The sequence below is a fragment of the Triplophysa dalaica genome, chromosome 23 (genome assembly GCF_015846415.1).
Source record: "Triplophysa dalaica isolate WHDGS20190420 chromosome 23, ASM1584641v1, whole genome shotgun sequence".
Taxonomy (NCBI): domain Eukaryota; kingdom Metazoa; phylum Chordata; class Actinopteri; order Cypriniformes; family Nemacheilidae; genus Triplophysa; species Triplophysa dalaica.
The window spans coordinates 5,257,459-5,282,187 of NC_079564.1; the positions used below are offsets into that span (position 1 = coordinate 5,257,459).

General features: G+C 38.8%; 2 protein-coding genes across 3 annotated transcripts in view; both read right to left on the reverse strand.

Annotated features, from left to right (window-relative positions):
- Positions 1 to 17,748, reverse strand: part of cubn (cubilin (intrinsic factor-cobalamin receptor)) — a 29,518-nt gene extending 11,770 nt beyond the window's left edge. Inside the window, exons 1-33 of the mRNA XM_056738888.1 lie at positions 17,615 to 17,748; positions 17,161 to 17,290; positions 16,256 to 16,384; positions 16,048 to 16,149; positions 15,864 to 15,967; positions 15,649 to 15,775; positions 14,677 to 14,845; positions 14,446 to 14,577; positions 13,408 to 13,503; positions 12,843 to 12,967; positions 12,552 to 12,738; positions 12,321 to 12,439; positions 11,444 to 11,678; positions 11,136 to 11,317; positions 10,884 to 11,046; positions 9,957 to 10,147; positions 9,720 to 9,876; positions 9,439 to 9,617; positions 9,173 to 9,338; positions 8,828 to 9,053; positions 8,587 to 8,717; positions 8,253 to 8,439; positions 8,018 to 8,178; positions 7,672 to 7,853; positions 7,412 to 7,568; positions 6,070 to 6,257; positions 5,282 to 5,441; positions 3,555 to 3,736; positions 1,279 to 1,453; positions 1,010 to 1,191; positions 730 to 886; positions 536 to 652; positions 309 to 422 (exon numbers count right to left, since the gene is read on the reverse strand). Coding sequence (XP_056594866.1) covers positions 309 to 422; positions 536 to 652; positions 730 to 886; positions 1,010 to 1,191; positions 1,279 to 1,453; positions 3,555 to 3,736; positions 5,282 to 5,441; positions 6,070 to 6,257; positions 7,412 to 7,568; positions 7,672 to 7,853; positions 8,018 to 8,178; positions 8,253 to 8,439; positions 8,587 to 8,717; positions 8,828 to 9,053; positions 9,173 to 9,338; positions 9,439 to 9,617; positions 9,720 to 9,876; positions 9,957 to 10,147; positions 10,884 to 11,046; positions 11,136 to 11,317; positions 11,444 to 11,678; positions 12,321 to 12,439; positions 12,552 to 12,738; positions 12,843 to 12,967; positions 13,408 to 13,503; positions 14,446 to 14,577; positions 14,677 to 14,845; positions 15,649 to 15,775; positions 15,864 to 15,967; positions 16,048 to 16,149; positions 16,256 to 16,384; positions 17,161 to 17,290; positions 17,615 to 17,748 — 5,146 coding nt within the window. The remainder of the gene's footprint in view (positions 1 to 308; positions 423 to 535; positions 653 to 729; positions 887 to 1,009; positions 1,192 to 1,278; positions 1,454 to 3,554; positions 3,737 to 5,281; positions 5,442 to 6,069; positions 6,258 to 7,411; positions 7,569 to 7,671; positions 7,854 to 8,017; positions 8,179 to 8,252; positions 8,440 to 8,586; positions 8,718 to 8,827; positions 9,054 to 9,172; positions 9,339 to 9,438; positions 9,618 to 9,719; positions 9,877 to 9,956; positions 10,148 to 10,883; positions 11,047 to 11,135; positions 11,318 to 11,443; positions 11,679 to 12,320; positions 12,440 to 12,551; positions 12,739 to 12,842; positions 12,968 to 13,407; positions 13,504 to 14,445; positions 14,578 to 14,676; positions 14,846 to 15,648; positions 15,776 to 15,863; positions 15,968 to 16,047; positions 16,150 to 16,255; positions 16,385 to 17,160; positions 17,291 to 17,614) is intronic.
- A 563-nt stretch (positions 17,749 to 18,311) lies between these two features.
- On the reverse strand, positions 18,312 to 24,669 carry trdmt1 (tRNA aspartic acid methyltransferase 1). 2 transcript variants are annotated; one of them, XM_056738341.1, is made up of 10 exons: positions 24,540 to 24,669; positions 22,290 to 22,399; positions 21,505 to 21,581; positions 21,312 to 21,383; positions 20,782 to 20,847; positions 20,334 to 20,403; positions 20,161 to 20,244; positions 19,714 to 20,027; positions 19,404 to 19,591; positions 18,312 to 18,573 (listed from the first exon to the last, which is right to left on the reverse strand). In XM_056738341.1, exons 3-10 carry the CDS (start codon positions 21,576 to 21,578, stop codon positions 18,473 to 18,475), a joined length of 969 nt encoding a protein of 322 aa, XP_056594319.1. In that variant the 5' UTR covers positions 21,579 to 21,581; positions 22,290 to 22,399; positions 24,540 to 24,669; the 3' UTR covers positions 18,312 to 18,472. The 2 variants fall into 2 exon arrangements, with proteins under 2 accessions (XP_056594319.1, XP_056594317.1); XM_056738339.1 differs by lacking the exon at positions 24,540 to 24,669 and adding an exon at positions 22,776 to 24,522.
- Between the last annotated feature and the right edge of the window lie 60 nt (positions 24,670 to 24,729).

Below are 24,729 nucleotides of genomic sequence, written 5' to 3' on the forward strand. Positions count from 1 at the left end.
AACACGATAACGATAAACATGGTTTATAATATCACGGTTATTGCCATCTGCGGATTATTGTGACACCCCTACAACTAATAAAACTGTAGTCGATGTTTATTTCCTCTGAGCTTTTAGTCTTTTTCTTTGTATGTCTAGCATATTCAAATAAAAGCATATTTACTGATATTGTACCATACACCTTTAAACAAACCCAAAGGAACATTAAAAGCAAATATTCCACAAATATTTCATTGTAACATCACTTTTGGCCACCACTGTATGTTTACTCAAGAATAAGTCTTTGAAAGTTTAAGGTCTGTTTATACCAACAGATGGGGAATCATAATTGTCTCCATCCAGGATCTCCACACGATCATGTGAGCAGTTTCCAGACACCATCTCCACCTCAAAGTCGGTGAAGGACAGAGTGACATGGTTGACTGAAAAACAACAAAAGCTTTTCCTTTAAAAGAAATACAAGGGAATCCTTTATATGAAAAAATACAAGCTCATAATCGTTAACAAAGATATCTTGAGATTATAGCAGACTTACATGGCTCCTGTGCCTGTATGATCCAGCTACAGTTCTGATTGGGTGGATAAGTGTACGGATAGCGGGGAGACGCAATAGCCCCACCCACATCATCGGTTATTATAGTAGACCCACATGCTAAAATTCAGAAGAGCGACCAGTGATGAACCATGTAACAAAAACTCAGCATAACCGGGAACAGCTTTAGCACTCACCTTCGGAGAACCTTGCACTGAATCCTCTATGGTTTTGAGAAATATTTGATCTGAAGCGAACATGGATGACGTTCTGTGACGATGTTAATGGCAAAGGCCTGGAAAAGCCACACACTTTACCCAGGAGAGGAGACGACTCATGTGGACCATCATGAATCTAGAGAGAAGACACTCAAGTCATGTTCACCCATTTGTACCTACTTTAAGAAAATGTGATGCACTGGTTCAGAGCAAACATAATGTCAAATCGCATTCCATCATCCCAGGTCAAAGCACTTACTGCAACATAGTCAAAGTCACATGAGTTGTGATTTTCAATGTCCAGATCTGTAAAGTTGAAGAATACTCTATGTCCCGCATCCACCGTTATGGTCCAGGAGCAGTCCACATTGTTAGGGTAGTTGTTGGGGTACTGAGGAGAATGTATATCTCCACTGGGGGCTGTGACAGCCCCTCCACATCCTGAATAACAGAATATTGTTTTTGAGAAGTTTATTGGCAAGAAACTCATTAGCAAATACAAATGCAACGTTACACAAAATACTTTACCTCCTTGGACCTCATGCCAAGTTGCGTTGAAGCCCCTTCCGCTCACGACGGCATCAGATATGAATCGAACGGTTACGCTGTTACCGGTGCTGGCCACCTGCAGTGGGTTATTGGGAGGGCGTGTGGTACAGAGCTGGGCCAACCGTGGAGCTGACAGGTCAGGCCCTCCATACACCTGGACAGGGGTCAAAGGTCAGGAATGGTCAAACACTGGGAAATTTGATGGCTTACAATGAGCTTAATTGCTCAAATAAATAATCAATAACAACATTTATTTTTGAAGTTATGTTTTAAAGTGATAGTTTACACGAAAATAAAAATTTGGTCATCATCTATTCTCTGATTTATTCTCAGGAAAAAAAAGATTATATCATATATTTTGTTCAAATCAAAATTAATTTGTATGTCAATACAGTGAAAGTCAATGGATGCTTTTGTTTGGATACCAACATTCTTTAAATTGGTTTCTTTTGTGTTCTGCAAAATAAATAAAATTCATGCCAGCTGGGAACGACATGAGCCTGAGCAAATGATGAAATACTTGTGAAGGTGAAAGATTAGGTGAGAATATGTTCACTGAAAATGTAATTCACTTAAATTTAATAACATTTTCTCTATTTTGTTTACACATTTCTCATTTTTATTGAAATCAGGATGAAACCAGAGTTTGTTTTAAAACAATGTGTGTATGAAAACAGCTGCATTGAATGACAAATACAGCATGGTTTATAATGGGCATTTGTGTGGCAAAGAAAGTGTGTGGGTGCGGGTGGGTCTAAGCCCTTTTTTTGGGCACTGGTGTTCAGTTCATTCTGCCCTGTTGGCATGATGTAAAGATGTGGTGGTAATTGTGGTGGTAATTACGCATGTGCCTTAGCCTTATTGCAGAGAAGAGTCTTAGCAGATGAGGTTAGTGGAGATTGTTGGGTATGTATACAGCTCCACTCAATGTGGAGAACGCAAGAGCTTACAGCAGACATGCTAGTAAATGATAAGGGTGACTACAATATGCCAAAACAAATGTCTTTAATTGTACAAATGACTCTGAATATTCGAGAAGGAAGACCACCAACATCCGTAATGCGAGACTATAAATGTTCGTATACAGGAGAACCTTTTCAAGGTCCTGCATTTTATGTAAATGCTAATGTGTGTGTTCCAAATCAGGCAGACATATGGTAGGAATGTCAGATTGTAAAAATGAAATTACTTTGTCTCAATCAAATAACTGACATCATAATTGCACCATACAATATCTCAATAAAACTACTGAGGGATTTGAATGTCCATTTTCACACTTAGACAGTTCACCAGGAATGGTGTGGGTTTGTGGTGAATCTGCATATTACCATTTAGATGCAGGGGAATGGAAAGGTTGTTGTTATGCTGCTATTTTGTCCACAGGACCTAGCATAATGGAAAAGACAAATCTGGCCACATCTTTGAATAGACATAAAAGGGAAGTAAAACTGCCAAATTATTATGCAGGCCATAAGATTAGTGATCCATGGACTACTCCTTGGGAAACCGTGGGATGGTCCATAGCAGGTTTGTTTACAGGAACCGGTACTACTGTTGCTCTGAACAAAATTAATGGTCTGGCATGGCAAGTTCTTTCTTTGGAAAATGACACAGCACAAGCTTTAAACTTAATCTCTAACGAATTAAAGAAAATGAGAGTTGCCGTCGTGCAACATAGACTTGCTTTGGATATATTAACAGCAGAGAAAGGAGAAGTGTGCAAAATGCTAGAAGTATCTTGTTGTTTTTCAATTCCAGATTATGCAGACAATGTCACCGACGTTGTGAAGCACATTCAAATCAGCACAAATCAAATCAGCTTTACATCAAATCAGCATTCCACAGCTCCACGCTACAAAACACACTTCCACCGGAAGGTGCAGCCAACACACCTACACAAACTTGTGTACCCTACATATTCAATTTGACTACAATTCAATGTGCAGAATATTAATTAATGAAAAACATTTTAAAAATCTGCATGACGTTCTTTCTTCATTGGAACATATTTTGAAGAGATATTTTGAGAAATGTCTCAGAGGTTTTGCATCCGTTGAAGAGAAATCAATGAGGTTGTTTGGTTACTTTAAAATATCGTTTACATTCGAACAAAGAAAGTAAGTTGTTTGGGTTTGGAAGGTGAGTTGAGGGAGAGTAAATGATGAAAGAATTTTCATTTATGGGTGAACCATACTTTTAACAGTGTTTACACATGATAATTTGTGGGTGGAAACAAAAACAAGTTTGCGGCGTACCTCCAGTTTGTCATAGTTACAGTCGGGGTGATATTCCACATCAAACTCAAGAATGGTGATGGAGATGCTACTGCCAGGGGTGGTGTGGATGTGCCAGATGCACTCACGGTTTGACGGGTATCTGTTTGGATAGTTCGGGCTATTGAGGGAACCAGAGGGTGCAAAAAGTTCCCCACCACAACCTGCAGAGTGCGACAGTGAGTCACTTTTTTTAGGGTTAAACAGTAAATATGGGGAGATTTGATTTATAATCACATGAGTATATCTGAGATCTATCAAATTTTTCTCTTACATCAGTGGACGTTTTTTTAACCTTTTATTGCTTGTTTAAAAATGTGGATGTGCAGACAGGGCAAAAGAATAAACATGTCACACAAAAGCTTATCAGATATACAAAGATACATTCGCAGCATCACAATCGGGAAAATGTGTTTAGTGTAATGTGAATATTTAGTGAGGTCAAAACAGATTTATTCTTCCAACCCCCCCCCCCCCACCCAATCAATATACATCAATGTCTGCAGCGTCCACAAGTCTGTGAGAGGACAAACGAAGGGTGAAGCTCCTTCATTTGGATCACTGAGCATAACGTGAATGAAAATATTTTCATCGTAGCATTTTACCAATAATAAAGTGCTCTTACATTACGTTGAAAAGAATTGATAATACTAAAAACGGAACAATAAAGGGAAATGAACACGTGTCTTATGACCTGCCAATCTATTGCATTGTCCTTCAAAATCATGTTATTTGTGTCTTGTTATTTGGTTACTTTTCTTTCTGTTGTATTTTTATCTTTTCGGGAAGGTTTACACAGCTGTACAGCAGAACTTACATAATATAATTTTCCACAAAATGTGTCCATGGAAACCAAGATCACTTCCTTCCAAAAACGACATCATCTTAGAGAGAGGCACATAAATGATTAACGTTTCCAGTGTGCTTTCAGAATAGCAATACTCTCTCTCTCTCTCTCCCTCTCCTCCTCCCTCTCTCCCCTTCTCTCTCCCCCTCTCTCTCCCCCTCTCTCTCCCTCTCTCTCCCCCTCTCTCTCCCTCTCTCTCTCCCCCCCTCTCTCTCTCTCTCTCTCTCTCTCCCTCCCTCTCTCCCCCTCTCTCTCTCTATCTCTCTATCTCTCTCTCCCCCTCTCTCCCCTACCCACTCTCCCTCTGTGTTCTCCAGCTCCCAAAATAAGTCCACACCCTTCGGCACTGTGACTACCCAAACACAGACACACAACATATCGTTATGGAAGAGCTTGTTGCCTCTTTTCCACATTGTTATACAAGAATTGCTGAGCATGGATACACACTACTACACCCACACTATGAAAAATAAATGTCTGAACTCCCCTGGCAGTGGGAGCACTAGATCAATTTTGCTCTCTCTTTTGCATTAATTTGTCGTTTGTTGTCAGCTCTCTCCTTCTGCCGTGCCTGTCGGAGTAAAATCGTAAAACCAACCAATCCGAATGCTCCCTTCCTAGGATGATGTCACTGCCTCGTCCATTAGGGCTACTTTTATTCTCAGAGATCCGATGACATCATCACTCAAGGGACTGCAGATCACTGACCACCGGCTTTCCAGCAGTGACTCTGCATGTTTTATGTCCTTCTCCCATTTCTACAGACACGTTTATTTCTTTTTGCACTGTCATACATGCCCACATGTTTTCCACATTGCCTGCGCCTGTTTAAACTGTTCTTTGAATGTGTTCTGGATCTTACCATTCTGGTACCAGTCCATTTGAAAGCCTCTGTATGACAATATGACGTCGGACCGGAACACTATGTGGAGGTTGCTACTAGTGGTGGTGTTGGCCGGGGGAGGCGTGTTCCCACAGAATGAACCAATGAGAGGAGCTTGTTCGTTTGGCCCATCATACAACTAGACAGAAATAAAGTGTGATTATTTAGACAGCATTACATGGAAAATGCTGTCATCCTGTTGTTTTGATCGATTGTGTGCCCCCCAAAAAAAATGCAATTGATGATTAAATCCATTTTTCTACAGACACAACTCATTGTTTTATTTTAGGAACCCAAAAAGTGTTGTCATATGTCTGGCTGATGTACCATCAAATCCTACATTCCATAAAACCGAGGTCATCACACTCAAAAATAACAGTACTTCAGCTCATGAATGCTTATCTATGGAATGAGCGAGGTTAACAAAAACATCTGCAAGTTTAGCATTTCCCAAGACAGCCAGAGGGAAGCTTACAGCACTCAGCTCCAAAACACCTCCATCTCTCTATGAGGCCCCATGATGTCATCTCTGTTTGGATCTCCATGGTGATGTGTGAACTGAGAGGAACTCAAAGGCCCTTTTGTAACTTTCTAAAGACTCTGCCAGTAAATCAATGTAGTGTAATTGCAACAGAAAGCGTCCAACGTGAATTAAACAACTTGACCCTTCTGAAGGGAAATGCAAACTTATAGAAGCTCTTCAGGATTCAGATTTCTCAGAAATGAAAATTTCAACTAAACCATGAATGTAAACAATCCGTGCTCACCTTTACATAGTCATAGTAGCAGGTTGATTGTGGTTCAAGCTCAAAAGCCATGAAGGTGTAGTTGATGGTGTTGCCCATTGAGGCCTGGATGGTCCAGCTGCAGTTGGCATTATGGGGATAGTTAGTGGGGAAGTTCAAGCTCTCAATTCTTCCCCGGGTCTGGTTGGCGAACCGCACACCATGGCAAACTAAAGAGACAACAGCAATTCAGATTATATATGATTTACAGAACATACAAACATATCAACATGTGATGGGTAGAAAAATTTTGAAGTCTGGAAATCTTGACTTTTTTTAAGCACATTTTACACATACATGGTTTGATGAATGACTTCTTAATTGAAACAAATAGTTTAAGAGGCATCAGCCATGAGCTGGAGCTGAATGTGACCCTGCAGTAAAGTTTAAGAGTCTGGGCAACAGGCAAGCATGTGACCATTGAGAGCCAAATAAAAGGCGAATGACTGAGAGAGCGCACAAAGGAAGATGAATAGCGTTGTACTGAGCTCTAAACTGTGCCATTTCACCTACACAAACATAATTAACACAAGACAATACACTAGAAACACAGCCCAGTCTAAAAGTCAACGTCCTCTGAGTGAACTTAACCACCAGCTACCGTGGACTGTTAAAAAAGATGGCCGACTTCCTTCCACTGTAGACAAACTTTAGGGAAAAAAAAAATGGACGCTGACATCTTGCGCCAAAGATGTAAGTTATAATGGTAAAGACTCAATCACAAACATACTTTTACAAGATTTTTATAACATTTTCTCACAATTTACTAAATCTCATTAGAAAAACAAACACTTGAACATAAATTACTGTGAAAAGAACGAAACGAAACAAATAAATTAAGAGAAATCTTTGCCAAAAATGTATGTAATTTGATTTTTTGTTTGAAAAACCCATTTTGTTTACAGAGAGAGTGCAGGGTTTATGACCTATACTGTATACAGCCACCAGGGGGAAAATAAAATACTTTGGCTTCACTGTTTAACAAGTGTGCCACACCTGCCAGCTACAAATGGACCAATGTAATACCCAACTACTTAATGATACTATTACAGCACCATGGTAGTGTTTACTTACACTTGTGTACACTTTAAAGACACTAAATTACTAGTATGTTTTTGGACATGGACCCATTACCCCAAGTAGCTAATTGTGTTATGTACGTTTTGGATACCAGCAGAATCCAACCCATGACATTACCATTAATACTTTGCAGTTAGAGTTATTTCAAGTATGAAAAACAGTCATGCTTGCTGTAAAGAGTCAAACTAACCCCCTAGTAGATGGTTTGACGACTGATGTGTGTATGTTTGTTTGTGCCACTTACTGGTTTGATAGTTAGCAAGATATCCACCCGTGTGGACGATGTCATCTGTTCGCAGTTTGACATACATCCTCTCTTTAGATGATCTGATGGGCGGAGGAATCTGATTTCCACACAGCTTGGCCAACTGTGGAGCATTGGTGCTGTATCCATCATACACCTAGAGTAGTTGAACAAACACAAATTAGAGTAAAAATCAAGCTCAATGTTATATAGAGCACTCAGTAAGGTTAGGGTTAGGTTGTAAAATAACATTGTCTGACCGCTAAGTAGTCGTAGACACAGTTGAAACTGGACTCTAGGTGAAAGTCTGCAAAGCTAAGCTCCACCATACTCCCAGCGCTGGTCTTGATTTGCCAGTAACACTCGGCATTGGGGTGGTAAGGCAGCGGGTAGTTAGGGGAGGTAAAACCTCCAACGCTGGTGGTCAGTGTACCACCACAACCTATGACCAAAACACAGAGTAAAGTCTGTCTCAGGCAAATTCCACCTCCTATAATGTACTGACCGTCTGATGTATATTGTATTCAAAATGTGATTTCAGACCCTTACAGCAAACTTCTAGAGGTACAACAAAAAGGAAACTTCTTGATACGCAAAAAAGCATACCTGTCTGTGTCCCATCCCAGTGGGCAGCAAATCCCCCATAGGTGAGCGAGTGGTCGGATCGCAGCTTCAACCAAAGCCTGTTGCTATGCGATACTATAATGGGTGGAGCATTTGTTCCACAATATTTACCAATCAGAGGGGACGTTTCATAGCCTCCATCTCTATTAAAGAAAGGATAGTGTTTTAAACCAAGTAAAACACCCAAATTTTGACTCAAGTTACTCATGTTTCATACCTGATCTCTAAATAGTCAAACGAGCAGGAAGAAGAGCCCTCCAGCTCAAAATTGGTGACATTTAGCATGATCTGCATATTGACTTCCACTATGATTCTATAGACACATTCCCGATTGGTGGGGTAATTGTCAGGGTAGTTGGGCGAGTTGAATTGTCCGGTAGGAGTCCTAAACACCACACTGCAGTCTGTGTTTGGAGTGCAAATAGAGAGAAACATTTCAGAGACTGATTTTCCAATATATGTGAAAGACAAATCCAACCTATACACAGCCTACACTCCTAATGGCTTTGAAAATGGGATTCTTGTATCATATGTCTGCAATAAAATTATACCTGTGGTTGCATTGATTGAGACATAAGTGGCAGAAAAGCCCTCAGCGGAAAGACTCGAGTCAGAGACCAACAGAACAGTCATCAAGCTATCAGTACTAGTTAGAGATGGAGGAACGGACCGTCCACAGAACCTGAAAACAGAATGACACCAAACATTTTCATTTGAGGTCCCTTAATATCATAATCTTTTAATCATTTTCAAGAATGAAGCTGGTCTGCAATGTTGCCTCAGGTTTTCTACCTGCCCAGAAGGGTGCCGGTCAAGGCGGTGCCATTATCATAGACCTCCACATAGTCATATGCACAGTTGGTGTGCAACTCCAGGTTGAAGGTTGTGAAGGAGAGACGGATGAGGTTGCCAGGTTCAACAGAGATGAACCAGGTGCAGTTGGCTCCGTGAGGGTAGTCAGTGGGATGACCAGGGCTGGTGAAAGATCCTGTTGGTTCTGTGAGTGTCTCTCCACAACCTGTAAAAATGAACACAAAGTGGGCAAAGTCACTTTGCAGATCTCAATAGATTTTAAAACACTGTATACAGCATACATTTAAATACACAATCGATTGTCAAAGTAAAAAAGATGTGCACCTTGCTCTGCAGATCCATACTCAGCAGTAAAACCAAGGTTGGAGATAGACGAATCTGTTTTGAACTGGATAAACATGGACCTTTGGGTAGACTGCAACATTGGGGGCATCTCCGTTCCACAGTATCGGGCAATCAGAGGAGAGCTTTCGCTGGGACCATCTCTCACCTGAAAAGATAGAAAGTGAAGTTACAGGGATAGTTTACCCAAAAACGCTTTCATCATTTGCAAATACTTTCATCGATGAATCTAATGGTAATAAATGTACCTCTACATGATCAAAGAAGCATGTGTTGCTTCCCTCAACGTCAAAGGCGAGGAAGTTAAGAGTAACCACGTAGCCCATAGGTTGGTTAATGACCCACTCACATACTTTGTTGTGGGGGTACGGGTTGGGGTGTAGGGGAGTACGGATCTGACCAGCTCCAGAGAGGGTTCCACCACAAGCTGGACAAAAAAAAGACTAGATGAATAGATCTAAAGCAGAGACTGATGTCTACAAGATATGATAGAGATATCAAAGAGATTTCATCTCTTATGGACTCCCACCAAGTTCATATGTGGCCCTAAAACCAGCCCGGGACAAAGAGCTGTCGGACTGGAAACGGATCCAGAGTCCATTAGTGGAGGACAAAATGGGTGCTGGCAATATGCTTCCACAGTACTTCCCAATAAGGGGGGCAGTCTCGCTGGTTCCGTCTCGAACCTGAGATGAAGTAAAATCACTTATTGTAACACTCCAAGCACCTCTCATAGACGTTACACATATGAACGCTAAAATCACACCTCCACAAAGTCAAAAAGACAGCCACTATGAATCTCCAGGTCCATGTGCGTGAAATTAAGGGCGACCACTTCATTTTGTGGCATTCTGATGATATAAATGCACTGTCTGTTGTGAGCATAGTTATTGGGCCAGTTGGGAGAGATGACAATTCCTTCGGTCTCCGTGTAGACGCCACCGCAGCCGGGGTCAGCTGATGGCACAAAGTGAATAACATTACAAACAGCTCGATGTGATATTGCAAGACTGTTAGCTTTGGCATCGTGATGAACCCAAAGCATCAGAGTCATAACATTTGCAGTATTTCCAACATTTGCAACGTGACTCTTGATTTTTAATAGTTATATAACTCCCATAAACCATTTTATGAGTGCATATAAAAGGATTCCACTGATGGATGCATTTCACTGAATTGTTTACCCATCATTGGGTTACTGAATTACAGATAATGCATTAAGAGTACCACACATTCAGAACCATAATCATAAATATGAGTAAACAAGGAATTAGTGTGTGTATATATACACCCTATAGGTACTGTATATAGGGTATATGAAGGTATGAACGAAATCCATCTTACACTTAAAGGGATATTTCACCTCTTAATTAGAGTCATAATTTACTTACCCTATGGTTATTTCAAACCTGTATGACCTGTATGATGATATTTTGTATAATGTTGGTAACCGAACAACGGCAGTACCCATTGACTTACATTGGTTCTGTGTCCATACAATATATGTGAATGGGTAATGCTGTTGTTTGGCTCCCAACATTCTTTAAAATTCTTCTTTTATGTTCTGCTGAAAAGAGTCATTTAGGTTTGAAATGATAGGTAAGTGATGACAGAGTTTTTATTTTTGTGTGAACTATAACTTAAATCGTCTCAAATTCAATGTATTTTGTCTACATACATGTACTTTACTTACATGGTGATGTGGTGTATGTAATGTGAAATCCTCGATCACTGACGCTAAAGTCAGAGTGAAAGTGAATCCAAGCCGTCGGTCCTGTTGTCTGTAGGGGTGGTGGCGACGCTGTACTGCAGTATTTTCCCAGAACCGGATCCTCAGCGAGCAGCCCATCTCTTATCTATAATGCAAAACCAGAAATGTAAGCTATTTAACGCATACAGACTGTAAGTGGTTTATATCTAAATGTGGCTCCAGACCTTCCCCTACCTCCAAGTAGTCAAAGTTACAGTTTTCATGGTGTTCCAAGCTAAGTGTCCCAAAAGCAAATGTTATGAGGAGACCCGGGTTCACATTGAATGTCCAATAGCAGTCACGATTAGGTGGGTAGTTACCCGGGTAACCGGGTGATTTGATGTCACCGTATGTATTGGTCAACTCCCCACCACAGACTGGGAAAAAAAAGTGTATTAATATAAGAATCTCATCCATCACAATAGAATGGAAGGAAACTGTTATCTACTATCTGTCATGGTCCTTAGTCAGACGTCAATCATTTGAACTAGTTCTTGGTTTACCTGGTGCTTGTGATGTCCAAGCCACAGTGAAGCCACGACGACTGACCGAATGGTCAGAGCGGAACCAGAAGTACAGGGAATTATGGGAGCTGAAGAGTTCGGCTGGGGCGGCAGTGCCACAGTATTTCCCGATCATGTAGGAGGAGGCGCTGTCACCATCATTGACCTGCAGGAAGTCAAAACTGCAGGAAGCACTGTTCTCCAGGTCAAAGAAAGGGAAGGTTATCCGCAGAATCTGGGAAAAACAGATTGGGATAATTAAGCCGTGTATAGCTACCAAAACATTTTTCATGAGGCCGGTGCATATTTTCGCTTGTTTGCAATGAAAGTGCTTCGATTTTAACCCTTTCGTCGCCATTGATGGAATTTTCTGCAGTTCATGACATAAGTCTTTTCAGTTTTCCATGTTTTCACTGTTATATAGTAGGGGCGCATTGAATATATTGTTTTTTCATATAGAAGAAAAAATGACTCTGGGGAAAATGCTAGTTAATGTCGGTTTTTACTTAGCCGACCACAGTGTAGGGACAAATACCACATCAACCAATTAACATGTGATAATATTTCTTTCTCACAGTATTCATGTAAGTACCACAATATTTGTTGATTAAACAAACTATATGCGAAATCAGATACTAGTACCACATTATTATGGCAAATATTCTGTATCATAGCAACCAGAGTGTCTCGGTTGAAAAACATGCTGTAAGGCACCTAAGGCCGACATTTTACAAAATTTTCAGCCACATCCAAACGATTTTTGCACACAATACCTTGTGTAATGTAATACTTAGCACAAAATTCCAATAAGCTCGAAAGAGAATTCTTCTCGGTCCTATCACTAAAAATCTAAGATTTGATGGATAACTTTACAAACCTGGCTGGGGTCAGTTCTGATGACCCAGGCACAGCTGACCTGGTGATCGTAATCTCCGGTTCCAGGATTGTTGGGGTAACTGAACGTTCCGGCTGGACTTTCCAGAACTCCTCCGCACTCTAACGCATGCAAACACAAGGTCAAGACGTTGTCACTTAAAAAACATGAAATAACACACACATACACACTGCATACATTATTTCGAACCAAAAAAAAAGGATGGACAATAACCTTGCTGTGGAGTCTGACACTGAGGGCCCGTCCATTGAGACGTACAGGTACAGGTGTACCCATTGATCCCATCAGTACAGGTGCCTCCATTCTGGCAGGGATTACTGGAGCACTCGTTTACATTCTGATCGCAGTTCTGACCTGCCCAGCCTGGGTCACAGCGGCAGATGTATCCCGTAGCTGTGTTCTGCAAACACACACTAAACAATTATGCTATGGCATAATTCAATTTGTCATATCCACAGAACAGGGACACTATGTAACACATAGCAGCTATTAGCAAACACTGACCTCACACTGTCCATTTACACAGGGGTTATTAGTGCCACATATGTTGCTGATTGGGGTACAACCTGCAGGTCCATAGCCATTACCCACATAACCAGGAGGACAAGTGCATGATGGGATAATACTTCCTTCAAGGAGACAAAAAATAAACCAACTTAAAATGTAATACAGAAATGGTTTACACTAAGGTTGCATTTGTTAACATTACTTAATTCGTTAGCTAACTAACAATACTTTGACGGCATTTATTGATCTAAATTCATGTTAATTTCAGCAATGGCAAATGAATTTCAAAATCAAAGTTAACAAATGCAACTTTATTGTAAAGTGTTACCATCTTTTTACAAGGATCAAAACAGACAGACAGATCAACAGAATACTGCATTCACAGAAGTTGCATCCCAGAATGCACCTCATGAGTGTGTAATCTTAAACCTTACACAATTGCATTTACATCCGTTATAAAATCCTGTAATGGCATAATAACATAAAAGATCCTGTTAAATGCTACCGGTCATGCGCTGCCATAAAGAATAACTACAGTAAGCGTGCGGTGTGTGCTGTGTACCTGGTGTAGACTTGCATGTAGCCAGCGGGTAACATCCTCCATTGTTTGTGGAGCAGATGTCAGCTTCAGTGCAAGTCTTCCCGTCACCTTCATAGCCTGAGGACACACATATGGGGTCATCGGTCTCATATTACTAGTAATGACCGTTTCCTGCTCAATCTTGTCTGCTCTACTCTGCAATCTGGAAGTCAACTGAGACTTGTAAAGTGTCAAGTAATGGAGGACTCGCAGACAGCAGTTTCATCAATGAACACATCTAATGCATCTCTCCACCACGGAGAGATATCTCTCCCACAGGGAATACAATGAAACCTCATCTTAGTGTGCATATGCTTCTCATTTCAAACATGTTACAGTGGACAAACATGAATCAGCAGTATTACAGAATAGTTTGCTCTGGAAACAGGACAGATGATGAACACACTTCCGGCTAACTAAAAATAGTCGTGCTTCATTTTTCACCCGTCGCTGGAAGCTAAATATTGAATGAGAAGAAAATCTTATGAGACAGAAAGCAATGCTCTGTAGACGAGAACCATTGCTTAGATTCTGAAGATTAAAGGGATAGTTCACCCAAAAATAAAACATTGACGCAAGTTTTCTAATCTGTGTGATTTTGAGGAACTCAAACAAAAATAAACGAAGTAATCTTGAAACATTGTACAGATCACAAATGCAAAAATGACTACAAAAGTTGTATCTTTAAAAAAAACAACGTAATACGCATTTGCATGATGCAATCATTTTAGATGATAATGGCATGGTTTTTCGATCTTTTTTTATAAGTTTTTATGCCCCAAAAAGGCCATTTTTGAAGCATAAATGAACAGTAAAAACATAAAATGTTCAATTTTTGGCAGAAAAATCTGTTGTATTTACCTCTGACATGGTCAATCCCTAACATCTCTTTTTTGGTCATACTGGTTTGAAACAAGGTGATTAATAACAGAATTTTGTCATGAATTTTGAGTGTTCCTATCCCTTTAAGACAAACAGGTGTTTTTTACAACGCATACAAGGGTGAGAAGAGAATAAGACCTGGTGGACACTGTCCGCAGTGGAAGGAGCCCATAGTGTTAAGACAAGGCACCATCGGGGAAGTAGAACAGCCTCCATTGTTTGTAGCACATTCATCTATATCCTGACAGCTGTAACCGTTACCTTGCCATCCTGGAAGAACCAAAAAAAGAAACAGTTCATTTAATTTAACAGCAATCTGATGCATGATGCACACAAAACTAGAAAAGACTTCAGATGAATTTGTCTAACCTGCAGGACAGGAGCCGCAGTAGAAAGAGCCCAGAGTGTTAAAACATTGTACAGGTGGGTTTGTGGAGCAGGGTTTGTTGGGAAGACTGCACTCATCGACATCAGCTGTACACGCCGCCTCTCCGGCCGGAGACATCCAACCAGCATCACAGATGCACTTATATTTGGGCTGGAATGGAACATGAAATCTGTTCATAAAATATCTGGGATGTCTGACAGATGCTTCAGTGGGGTTGAGAGTGTACAGCAGAGTTAGTTTTGTTTTAAGTTTTATTAATATTGTGAATTAGCTTTTATTTGAATATCTTTAGTTAATTTTACTTTATTAGATTTTTATTTTTATATATTGCAATACACATTTAATCAAAACAGTAGATTTGCTTTTATTTATTGACCATAAATCATTTTTGAAAACCTATGCTAAAACAACTTTTCTAATCATTTAAAAATAATATTTAGACTAAGATTTTATTATTTTTCTATTAACATAATTATTTTTATTGTTATAGTGAATGATTTCCAATTTGATCTGCGTAAACAGCATTTAAATCATGTTTACTTCTGTATTTGACAAATTTATTTGCAATAAAATCATGTTTTAATTGTGTTTTATTGTGTTAGTTAGCTGTAGGCTATTTGTTGAGTTATTATTACTTCAAAACCACCCAACTGTAGTCTGATTGACATTACATTATGCACAGGAGAAAATCAAATCTGTTATTTGTTTTGGGAAACTAACTCTTCATTTGTATTTATATGTTATTTGCTCACTAACATTGAAAATAATTAAATAAATAACTGCATGTCTAAAATAATCTCATGCCAATGCTATTTTACAAAGTTTCTAATCCGTATGTTTTATTATGATCTGCTCTTGCACCTTTGATGTTAGGTTAATTATACATATTTAGATTGTGTGTAATTTATATGAATATACATGAAATGATAAAAATGTATGTAATTGTGAATCACCTGGTTGGGTGTGACTCTGTCTGAATCAATGCACGTCCCGTGAACACACAGGTCCGAACTTCCACCTCCACAGTCATCATAGCGGGATGTGCAGTGTGGGCCGTACCATTCCGGAGAACAGGTACAACTGAGAACCAAAAGAAAAATATGCATCTATAAGTATCATAATATGCTAAAAACCAGTGGAGGAGCGGAAACAAATAACAGAGAATTACGTGAAAGAGCCGGGTGTATTCACACATGTGGCTCCATTCTGGCATCCCAGCGGACTTCCTGCTAACATCTGACACTCGTTCACATCTACGGCACATGTTGGACCCTGCAGGAGAATCAGGAGTCAGTCAGTATCTAAATGGAAAAGTATCTAAGCGGATAAAACTCATGATTTGATTTACCGACCTGCCAGTTGTCTGGACAGATACAGTGAAAAGCATCTAGTAGGTTAAGGCAGGTTCCTGCGTTCTGGCATGGATTACTGCTACATGTTTTCCTCTGTACCGTCTATGAAACACAGGACATCATAAAAGTGATATTAAATCGTAAAGGCTGAAACCCTATGGGTTTAGTCACATGAGCAATACGCTGAAATGGATGATCACAGCAGTACCTGCTCTATGGTCTGAACCTTTGACTCAAGTGTAGTGACTCTGGTGTTCAGCTGATTCAGCTGGTTTGTAATGTCTGGAGACGGGCCGCTGTTTTTAATGGTGTCGATATCAGCTTTGTTAATTTTGATCTGAAGAAAGAAATTCACTTGCACATAAGCTACATTAAAACTCATTCGCGCACACACACCCGATGTTTGCCGGCTATTCCATCCCATTCAGATGTATTTCTAAAGCACTTTTCACATTTTTAAAGCAGCTTTACAGCAAATGCATAAAAGTAAATATAGTAAAGAGGGATAAAATGAGGTACTATGTAGAATGCAGTATTTATAGACTATACAATCAGGTTCTCGGGATAAGAATGCAATATGAACATTAAACAAATAAAGCATAATAACCTAAATTAATCAACAAAACTCATAAAAGATAAATAACAACATAAGAAAAATTAAAAAGAAAACAAAATGTTTCTTTGCCAGAATGAAATCCTTTCAATGTTTTTTTAAATCCTCACTTAAGATTTAGTTTTGTATATCAGACATTAATGCAGCAAACCGCTCATTTCAACATTTTTAACCAAAAGAGACATTTTGTCGCTGTGCTTATGAAACCTCAGATCTCCAAATTCACTGTTTTCAGAAAATAAAAAAATAATAATTAATGATTAAATATTGTGTTGTCAAAGTTGACAATCACTTTTTAATTAGATATTAGAAAATTAGATATTTGCAAAACCCAGTGACACATGATTTATGGCAAAAAAATTTAAATCACAAAATTTGGAGATACAAGGTTTCAGAAGCCAGCAGCGATTTGCTTGTATGTTCAGTTTTGCAAATAATAACCTCGCTAACGCAAAACATCATTTTTGACTCAATAGTCAAAAGCGTATGTATGACCTCACCTGATTTATCTGCTGGACAAGGTCCTCGGCCCCAACTTTGAGACTCCCTGAACCTGAGGTGGTGAAGCGAATGTCTTTGTTGTATCCAGCGGAGAAGGTGAGGTGACCGTTCTCTGATATCATACGAGGCCTGCAAATCAATAAGTTACTGCAAAACTTCTAAAGGTTCGATTTTCACTGTGCTTTTCTGTTTAATTTCTAACTTGCAGTAGAAATTAAAGATTTCAGAAAATGCATACTCTCCTAATATGCTGTGTATTTTGGGACGATAAGATTAACAAATAAAAACAACTCTTTACTAAAATAGCAAGACGTTTGCAAAACAAAATTTGACAATCCAAAGCCTGGACATTGTTGAAAACCAAATGATCTTTAAAAACTTTAACATAAAGTTTTCCAATAGGATCCAACATCTCAATCATCCATTTTCTCGAAGAACAAAGTAAATACATACTGATCATTACTGAGGTCTCTTTTTTGTCGATTGTGGGTTTGACCACCATCATCACATTGCAGCCCAGAGAAAAAGAGAAGTAAAAGAAAAGTCCAGGAGAACCTGAGTGTCTGAGCCATACTGAGAGAGCTCATCTCAGGACGCTCATCAGATACTTTACTGGACCTTCACGCTCACTTCTATCTAAAGCCCAACCGACCAGAGATGCACTTTGCACCTGAACTGTCCTCCCTTTTCCCAAAGTCACTTATAAAGAAGAGGAAAACAGCCACAGGGCCTTTAACTCAGTTAATTCCTTTTATTGAGCGTCAGGGCCCGTCACATGTTTTTGGAAATGAGTAACCAAAGTTAAAGCTGTGAATCTGCTGATTTTAGAAGCCAGGACTCATTACCTTGGAATATGAAAAGCTTTACACCTGCTGCATTCAAATCTGTTCATAGCATTATTTAACACTATTTTTCAACTGAATAGTTTCTGTCTATTGCATGTAGAATCCCATAAATTAATATCTGTGGTTTCAAATGCAACACCAGTCAATAAACATACCTTACTGACTGCTTTGGTCACCCTAGATTTCCTTACCAGCGCTGTTTGACATTTTTTATGGCTTCTCTACTCTCCTAAAATAATAATAATAATATAGAAATAAGTAGGTGGGGACTTACTGTATATCTGTGGCAGTATCAAAAAAAAAAATACTGTCATAAAAACAACTTTATTAACAAATGTACAAACATGAGAAAACATAATTATATATTTGCATATATTTACATATATGTATATAATGTCTCTTATCAAGTGCCTTTCCAACTGGCATTATGACTCAGTTCCTCCACTCTTTGATCTCAAAATGTTTCTCATGACATCATGAGTTGGATTAGGTTCGAAACCACATGGATGTTCAGGCTGTTGCCTAGCACACGGTACTGCTGCTTAACAGAAATGTGCTCTGGAAATGCTGAAACACACAAAATAGGATTTTGATATAAAAATGTGATATTTCAGACAAATTAATTATAGTTTACATTGTTAAATAAGCTTCAAATATTTTTCAGTAGCTTCTTCTTGAAAGCATGAATCACTTAAATTGATATGAAATGTGTGTGTGTGTGTGTGTGCGTGACTGTGTTTATAAAAATATATAAACATCTCATCCCAACCTTGGTGTCCTCTAATAGCTCTACAACAACTTCCAAATAAAAGCTTTGTGAGCCCTGCCATAACAATTACTCTTACAACAATCAAAATTCCTTATGTAAAGAAATATCAAATGAAATTTGGCTTCGATTAAAAAAAAATAATATAAAAAAGATCCAGCAGCAAATGATAGATAGATATTCATTAAAGGGATAGTTCACCAAAAAAAGAAAATTCTGTCATCATTTACTCAACCTTGTGTTGTTCCAAACCGGTCAAAATGTCTTTGTTCTGCTAATAACAAAGGAAGATATTTGTAAGAATGTCAGTAACCAAACAGATCTCATCCCCCATTTACTGCCATAGTAGGAAAAATAAATGCTATGGGAGTAAATGAGGATGAGATCTGTTTTTTACTAACAATCTTACAAATATCTTCCTTTGTGCTTAGCAGAACAAATACATTTTTACAATAAATGATGACAGACTTTCTGGGTGAACAATCCTTTAATCTAGTCACACCCCAGTGAAAAGCTTCTCAAAATATCACACACACACACACAAACGGCTCACTAAACACATGCACAAACATCAGTTGAAGTTTGTGAGTATGTGTGTATATATGAAGTGTAGCATCTGGTCACGTCTTACTGAAATCTTCCGGAAAGCCCATGAGGTTGGCGATTTCTCGAGGTGTGAAGTATCTCAGTTTTAATCTGAGGAGCTTTGTTAGTTTGTCTTCATCAGAAAGCAGCTCCAGACTCTTGAACACACTCTCTAAGTCCACATCAACACAGGACTGCAGGACAGAGCCCGTCCCCTCCACATAATGACCATAACTACACAGACACAAGTCAACATTTATGATCATTTTTGTCAGGGTAAATCACTACATTAGAAATATTTGCTAGGGTGGGATCGCAAATCAGGTGAAGTGTCAAAATAAAACTGAGCTATTTACCCTTTCGTAAAGCACACTGATCTCCTGCTACTGGGCTGAACCATATCCATCAGTAGAGCGTATCTCAGCAGAACTTTAGGAGGCAGAAGATATTGATCCATGTCGTCTTCCTCACGCAAGAATTCCTGCAGCCTCCGGACCGTCTCCTGGCTGTCCTGGTTCCTCTTCCGTTCGAACTCTTGTGCAGTCTCCAGCTTAAATATAATTGGCCCAGAGCTTTTACTTTCAGAGTCTGATGATGTGGGATGGTTGTTTTGAACAGCCGGTCTGTCTGATGATTCACTGGAGACAGGTCTGGGGAAACCATCGATTATCTGTTAAGAGAACTTATTAAATCAATCATAAATGCATAAAATTGCTCATGGCGGCTTTTCTTTTATTCCAAACCAAAAATGCTTATTAAGTATCTGTCGTAGAATCTGAGGACAAGTTTAAAAAAACATGTACCTCTGCTGAAGTTTGGAATGAGAAACATCCTGGAGGTCTCCTCGCGATGAGGAAATATCTAAGCCTGGAATTTGGTATCCCGAGCTGCGGTAACAAAATCGTCACAAAACAAGAATTCAGCATAAGCTCTGTTTGAAGGTGTTAAAGGTATTCTGGGTATAAGTGATGCTTACATGTGTTGGTGTGATCAGAAACTCCTGAAAGCTGTAATCGCACTGTCTCAACGTGTTAAGCAAAGCATCTCTGCAATTACAACACCAAAAAAATATTTTATTCTCCAGTGTAATGTGATAATTGAGGGTAAAACCGTATATTCTAGAAAATGAATCGAAAATACTGAGCAGTCCATGCTAAAAAAGAGAATCTTGATTGTCGAGACAATTTTTCCATGTCACCAGAACACAAGATTTGTTATAATGCTTAAACATGACAATGACATTTGTTTTGGAATAATATTTTGAGTGTAAATACAACCTGCTGGCATACGCCTCCAATGTCATCATCCCTTTTAAGATTCTCATTAACAAAAACCATAGAGACAGCCCCACAGAGACCATGACCCCATTGGCTCGCAGCCCTGTTACCATAGCGACCGCCCTGCGTGAAAGGCTCCCTAGTTACCTTGCAGCAGAGGTCTCGAAGCCCTTCACATTCTCCAGAAGAACAAACTGTGGACGCTTGCTGAGCCTGCGGGGAGGAGGAGAGGAACATTCTTTACAAAAAGGATCCTCAAAAATGACTCTGAAAGAGCTTGCAAAAAACACAACAGATGTCAGAAAGGGCAAACGGAGAAAGAGAGTGAGAGAAGAAGCAGTTCCACATCCCTTCGATGGTCATGAATTAATAATGATGTGCATAAATATAAAGTACATTTCCAGGAAATATGAGTTGTTCTTAGAAAACTTGTTCAGTATTCTGTACTCAAATTCATATCTTAATATCAGAGAGACATATTAAGTGACTTCAGTGAGAGGAAGAGATAGCTATCCAGCTCATTTGAGTATTCAATAAAAAAGTTGATGGTTTGATTTACAAGTAACACTAATAAAAAACGTACACCTGGAATAACTTGATGAATGAATGAACTGAACTGAACTTGAGACGCTTTGCATAAAAGTCAAATGCAAAATGTAAAAAGAGAATAAAAAGACCTTGGCAGAAGATCCAAAATATAGAGGAAACTCTTTGTTCTTGGGTCTGTAAGATCTCCTTGTAAACCAATCCTATAGAAAAACGTAAGTAGCTAATTTTAGCAATTGAACTGCATTTCATTACATCACATATATCATCATGCACAATAGCATTATAGTGGGAGGTTTACTACTAAAAAAACATTCCCATCACCTGGTGAATGGTTGACACGGTGGGCTCATCAGAATCATGTCAATGTTCAATTTGTCAAAATCCTGTAAAGTCATTCCCTGATATACACACAAAATAATTATTAAACTGAGAATAAATTACAAAAATAAAACTGATCCAACACTTTATGTCATAAAGCAATAAATATTCCTAAGAAAACAAGTAAATTAAGCTTGGTTCTAATAGGACAAGAAAAGATCTTAGTTAATCCATATTTTAATTCATATCAATGTATTTTTATTTTATACCCCCTTTATTGTTCGAGTCTAAATAAATATGTAATACCGCTTGTGAACAAGGCCGGTGACGGATACATAACTACCCTGCTGACCAAGCACACAACCTTTAAACACTACAAAAAATACCCAGTTACATTTTTACACTCAATATGATTTTAAAGCCCTTGTCATGAGACTATGCGCTGTAGAATAAGGATGTTTAAAGAGAGCAATAAATCAGTTGAATAAGAAACAATAAATACGTTTTTTTTTTGTGCTTGGGAAGCAATGTTTCGTGTTAAAATAAAGGCAAAGTGCTAAACTCATTCTAACCGTTTCTATCGTTTCAGACGATGCTTTCCACATGTCAAAAATCTCTGTAATTATTTAACACAACAATAAAACTGTATATCAAGATTTAAATATGAATCATCCATAACCTGTTATGGAACGCACATAATGTCACACATTAAGGTCAGAATAAAATGAGTTCAATTAAATATATTATCAAAACAATAAAACTCACAGTTGAGTTAAAGATAGGCTCACCTCAATAGTTTTAGGTAGAAGTGGAGTACTAGGAAAATTGTGCTTGTATATTTCATTTGCTGTTGTGTTGACATCCACAGCAGCCACAACTTCAGCTGGAACTGAGCTCTCTAAAAAGCCACAAATATACATATATATAAAATATGCATATTTGTTGGTCTCCTATTTCAAAACGTATAAAACCATCCAACATGCAGGAAATTAACAGATTTTATCATCTTGAAACATTTTATTTGAAAAGCTTTTCGTTTTGAAATGTTCAATAAGGGAACAGAGACATCTGTGGGGGAAGTACAAGTAAACAGAGAAAGAGTTAGTGTATCTGGTCCAAGAGCTTTTAAACCTTTGGGTTTCAGGGTTAAAAAGTTACCCAACTCTTGCAAAAGGTTTTAATAGATGGACTTTCTGCACCTGCCAGTGTTGACAGACATTTTGCTGCTAAACTACACTAAAGGCTGTAAACAAAACTAAAGTCAAAAGACGAACCCTTCAGAGCATAATGCATCCCTCCTATCCCACTGTATAACTCCAAAACACGAAGTTGATCCATAATTTCTCTTTTTTACGAATGAATGATGTTTCGTTTGCGGGTGCACTTTCCCAGCATGGAACGTGAGTTCCGGGATAAACGACCGTCCGGAAACAAACCAGCAAAGTTCGGTTCCGAGTATGTTTTTGTACCATACAATCTTATTTTGATGATAATAATAATAATCACTATTATATAAAATCAAACGTTTATTTGCCATTACTACCTTTGAAGGGTTCAGCCAAATATGAAAATACTGTCTTCATTTACTCTCAGTATTAATTTATTTGTTTTGCTGAACACAAAGGAATATATTTGTAAGAATGTTGGTCTCCAAACAGATCCCACCCCCCATTTACTACCATAGCAGGTAAAGAAACACTATGGGGCGGCTTCCCAGACAGGCATTAGATCAGTCCTAGACTGATAAACCCGAATAAAACTTGAACTGTCATATCTTAAAGGTTTCCTCAGATGAGCACTTTCAACATGTTGTTATGATTTCTAAGGGTCTTCATGAAATGTCTGGAACATATTTTGCTTTAAAAAACTCAATGGCTGTGTAAACAAAACCCTTTTTGCCTCGTCAAAAACAGCTCTGCTCACAACAACCCGTTTTGGTGCATGTATCTTATCATGGTAATGAGTTACAGCGAACCCCACCCCTCTTCCGTCCGGCTTGTCAACAAACGCGTAGTAAATTTAACACTGGCTTTGAATGTTGTATTTAGCCCGTGACTGACTAAGCTCCCTCGCGATCATATGCTAACGTTATCCTCCTATATATACGGTACATTTAAGTCAATTCAGACTGTTAATATATATTACTGACATCGGCAGTTTTGTCTCGTTCAGTTGTTCTCGATCACGTTTGAGGAACAACTCTGAAGCTAATCCTGCTTGTGCTGTCACAGGTTGATAAAGCACTACGGCTTGAATTGATTCGCATAAACAAGCAGGTTTTTAGTTATGGTATCTGATGGATTTCCACTAGAAATAAAATAAATCCACCCGTTCCTGGGATTGGACTCAGTGCAGCGACTACATTGCATAGCGTCACGTACAGCGCTGTCGCTTGTGTAAACAACAATGGCGGAGCGCGGTGGGTGGAACAGTGTAGAATAAGGGGCGGTAACATTATAATAAAATCCGCTTCGAACATCACAACCGGAGCTAAATCAGAACGGCTCGATTTCTCACATGCTTGCAGGTAAAGGCACACCAAAGCAAATTTACTGGGTTCTTTTTTTTCCACGTTTTCTGGGTTGCTAGATGCACCGGGAAACCAATTATAGCACTTAAACACAGTAAAAGTGCACATAGGATGTCACCTTTAAAATACATGATTGATTTTGTCTTGTCTCAAATGCACGTAAGGAATGTTTTTAGGTAGGCATGTTTGGTAAAACTACTTAAATTATATAAAATCTAGAGCTAGTCCTGATTTAAAATAATCCCTGTAAAATAAAATAAATCCACCCATAAAAGAGTCAAAGGGGGATCAGATCTTTTTGGATACTGACATTTTTCCAAATATATTCCCGTGTGTTCAGCTAAACAAAGACATATATAATTTCGTAAAATAAATTTAATAAATACTATTGAATTCTTACATTACAATTTACAACAATTACATGTTTAGATAAACAGATAATATTAATAAACGAGAATATTTTACTTTGATTAAAGAATGAACAAATACATATACTATAAATACATACATAAATAGGGTCTTCCCGTATTTGCAGCTGTGAATTATGTTTTTTTAGACCTTGACAGTGTGCCCCTCCGCCCAGACTGCCCTCCTACCGTGCGTCACAGAAACCCTCCGCACCGTTATGTCATTTGCATAGGGAGTGGACTATAAAGACTAGCAAGAACCTCTGCAGTGGTCTCGGTTGGGCAGGACAG

Bases quoted from the DNA above. Each gene is read 5' to 3' on its own strand.
- trdmt1 (XM_056738339.1), bottom strand. From the start codon at position 22,839: ATGGATCAACTTCGTGTTTTGGAGTTATACAGTGGGATAGGAGGGATG. The intron at 22,400-22,775 runs GTTCGTCTTTTG...GTGGCTTTTTAG, and splicing joins GATGCATTATGCTCTGAAGG to AGAGCTCAGTTCCAGCTGAA. The intron at 21,384-21,504 runs GTGATGGGAATG...GTTTTTCTATAG, and splicing joins CCGTGTCAACCATTCACCAG to GATTGGTTTACAAGGAGATC.